This window comes from Brassica oleracea, chromosome C2 (assembly GCF_000695525.1).
Source record: "Brassica oleracea var. oleracea cultivar TO1000 chromosome C2, BOL, whole genome shotgun sequence".
Taxonomy (NCBI): Eukaryota; Viridiplantae; Streptophyta; class Magnoliopsida; order Brassicales; family Brassicaceae; genus Brassica; species Brassica oleracea.
The window spans coordinates 50881386-50882785 of record NC_027749.1 but is presented as its reverse complement, the minus strand read 5'-3'; the positions used below and the strand labels follow the sequence as shown (position 1 = coordinate 50882785).

The following is a 1400-nucleotide window of genomic DNA, read 5'->3' as shown; positions in this document are numbered from 1 at the left end:
GCATTTATATTACCCATGGGCTGTTTGGATGCTATAGAAAGTTTATGCCGTGCTTTCTTGTGGTCGGGTTCCCCAAACCAGACACATAAAGCTAAAGTTAAATGGGACGATCTGTGTTATCCTAAATCAGAGGGGGGACTGGGAATCATGAGGCTTTGTGATTCGGTTAGAGTTTTTGCGCTCAAATTGATCTGGAGATTATTCACTGTCTCTAAATCTCTTTGGGTCTCATGGATTCAACATTACCTTCTCCGGCACAGTTCATTTTGGGATGTTCGAGATGACACTTTGGGCTCCTGGATTTGGAGGAAACTTCTCAAGATGAGAGACATGGCGTATCAGTTCATTAGGGTCGAAGTGGGGAATGGTAACTGTGCTTTCTTCTGGCACGGTGACTGGCTACGTATGGGGAAGCTTATAAATATTACAGGAGCTACCGGTACGCGTTATCTTGGGGTTCCGCGTAATGCTAAAGTAAGTGATGCTGTCTCTGAGGGCCAGTGGAAGATAAGGGGCCAACGGAGTCGTCATTATCATGAGCTGCATCATAGAGTCCAGATCGAACCAGTTCCTAATGTTTCAAAGGGACCTGATACGTTCCTTTGGAGATATGATGAAGGGGTTTATCAAGACAGTTTCAATGCAGCGAAAACATGGGAGCAGATACGGAGCAAGCGAGCTGAAGTAGTTTGGAGTAGAAGTGTTTGGTTCACACAAGGGATCCCTAGGCATGCATTCCTAGTCTGGCTTGCGATTCAGAATAGGCTATCTACAGGGGACAGAATGAGAAAGTGGGGAATCCTTCAGGGCTGTGTGTTATGTGGTGAAAGAAATGAGACACGAGATCATCTGTTTTTCGTATGTCCATACTCTTATACAGTATGGGATCGTCTCGCTAGCAGATTGGTTGGAAGGAGGATAAACCCGGACTGGCATGATATGCTAAGGCTGTCGTGTACCATATTTTCCAATGAGATGGATATGATTCTCATTCGTCTAGTGTTCCAGGCTGTCGTGTACTATATTTGGCGAGAACGGAATACACGAAGGCACCAACAAGGTCAACAGGGAACTGAGCAAATGATCAAAACAATTAACAGAGGTATCAAGAATCGGATTAGCTCTCTTGGTTACAAGGCGGGTCACAAGTTCAATGGACTTCTTAGGAGATGGTTTGAAGTCTTTGATTAGAAATTTACAAATTTAGCTAGTATAAAGTTTTATTCGTTTATAGGTTTAAGTTCTAATCTACAACTAGCCTATTCTTTGTAAATGGTATTTTCTGATTGATCAATAAATTGAAAATTTCATCAAAAAAAAAAAAGCCACAAACTCGAACCGTATCAGAGATCTAAGAGAAGCTCAGTCGTTGCAAAGTTGCCGCATGAAAAAGACGAACG

At 42.7% G+C, this 1400-nt stretch overlaps 1 protein-coding gene across 1 annotated transcript in view; it reads left to right on the top strand.

Annotated features, from left to right (window-relative positions):
* LOC106324550 overlaps positions 1 to 1191 on the top strand; it is a 12884-nt gene extending 11693 nt beyond the window's left edge. The window contains exon 13 of the mRNA XM_013762501.1: positions 38 to 1191. Coding sequence (XP_013617955.1) covers positions 38 to 1191 — 1154 coding nt within the window. The remainder of the gene's footprint in view (positions 1 to 37) is intronic.
* Positions 1192 to 1400: the final 209 nt, after the last annotated feature.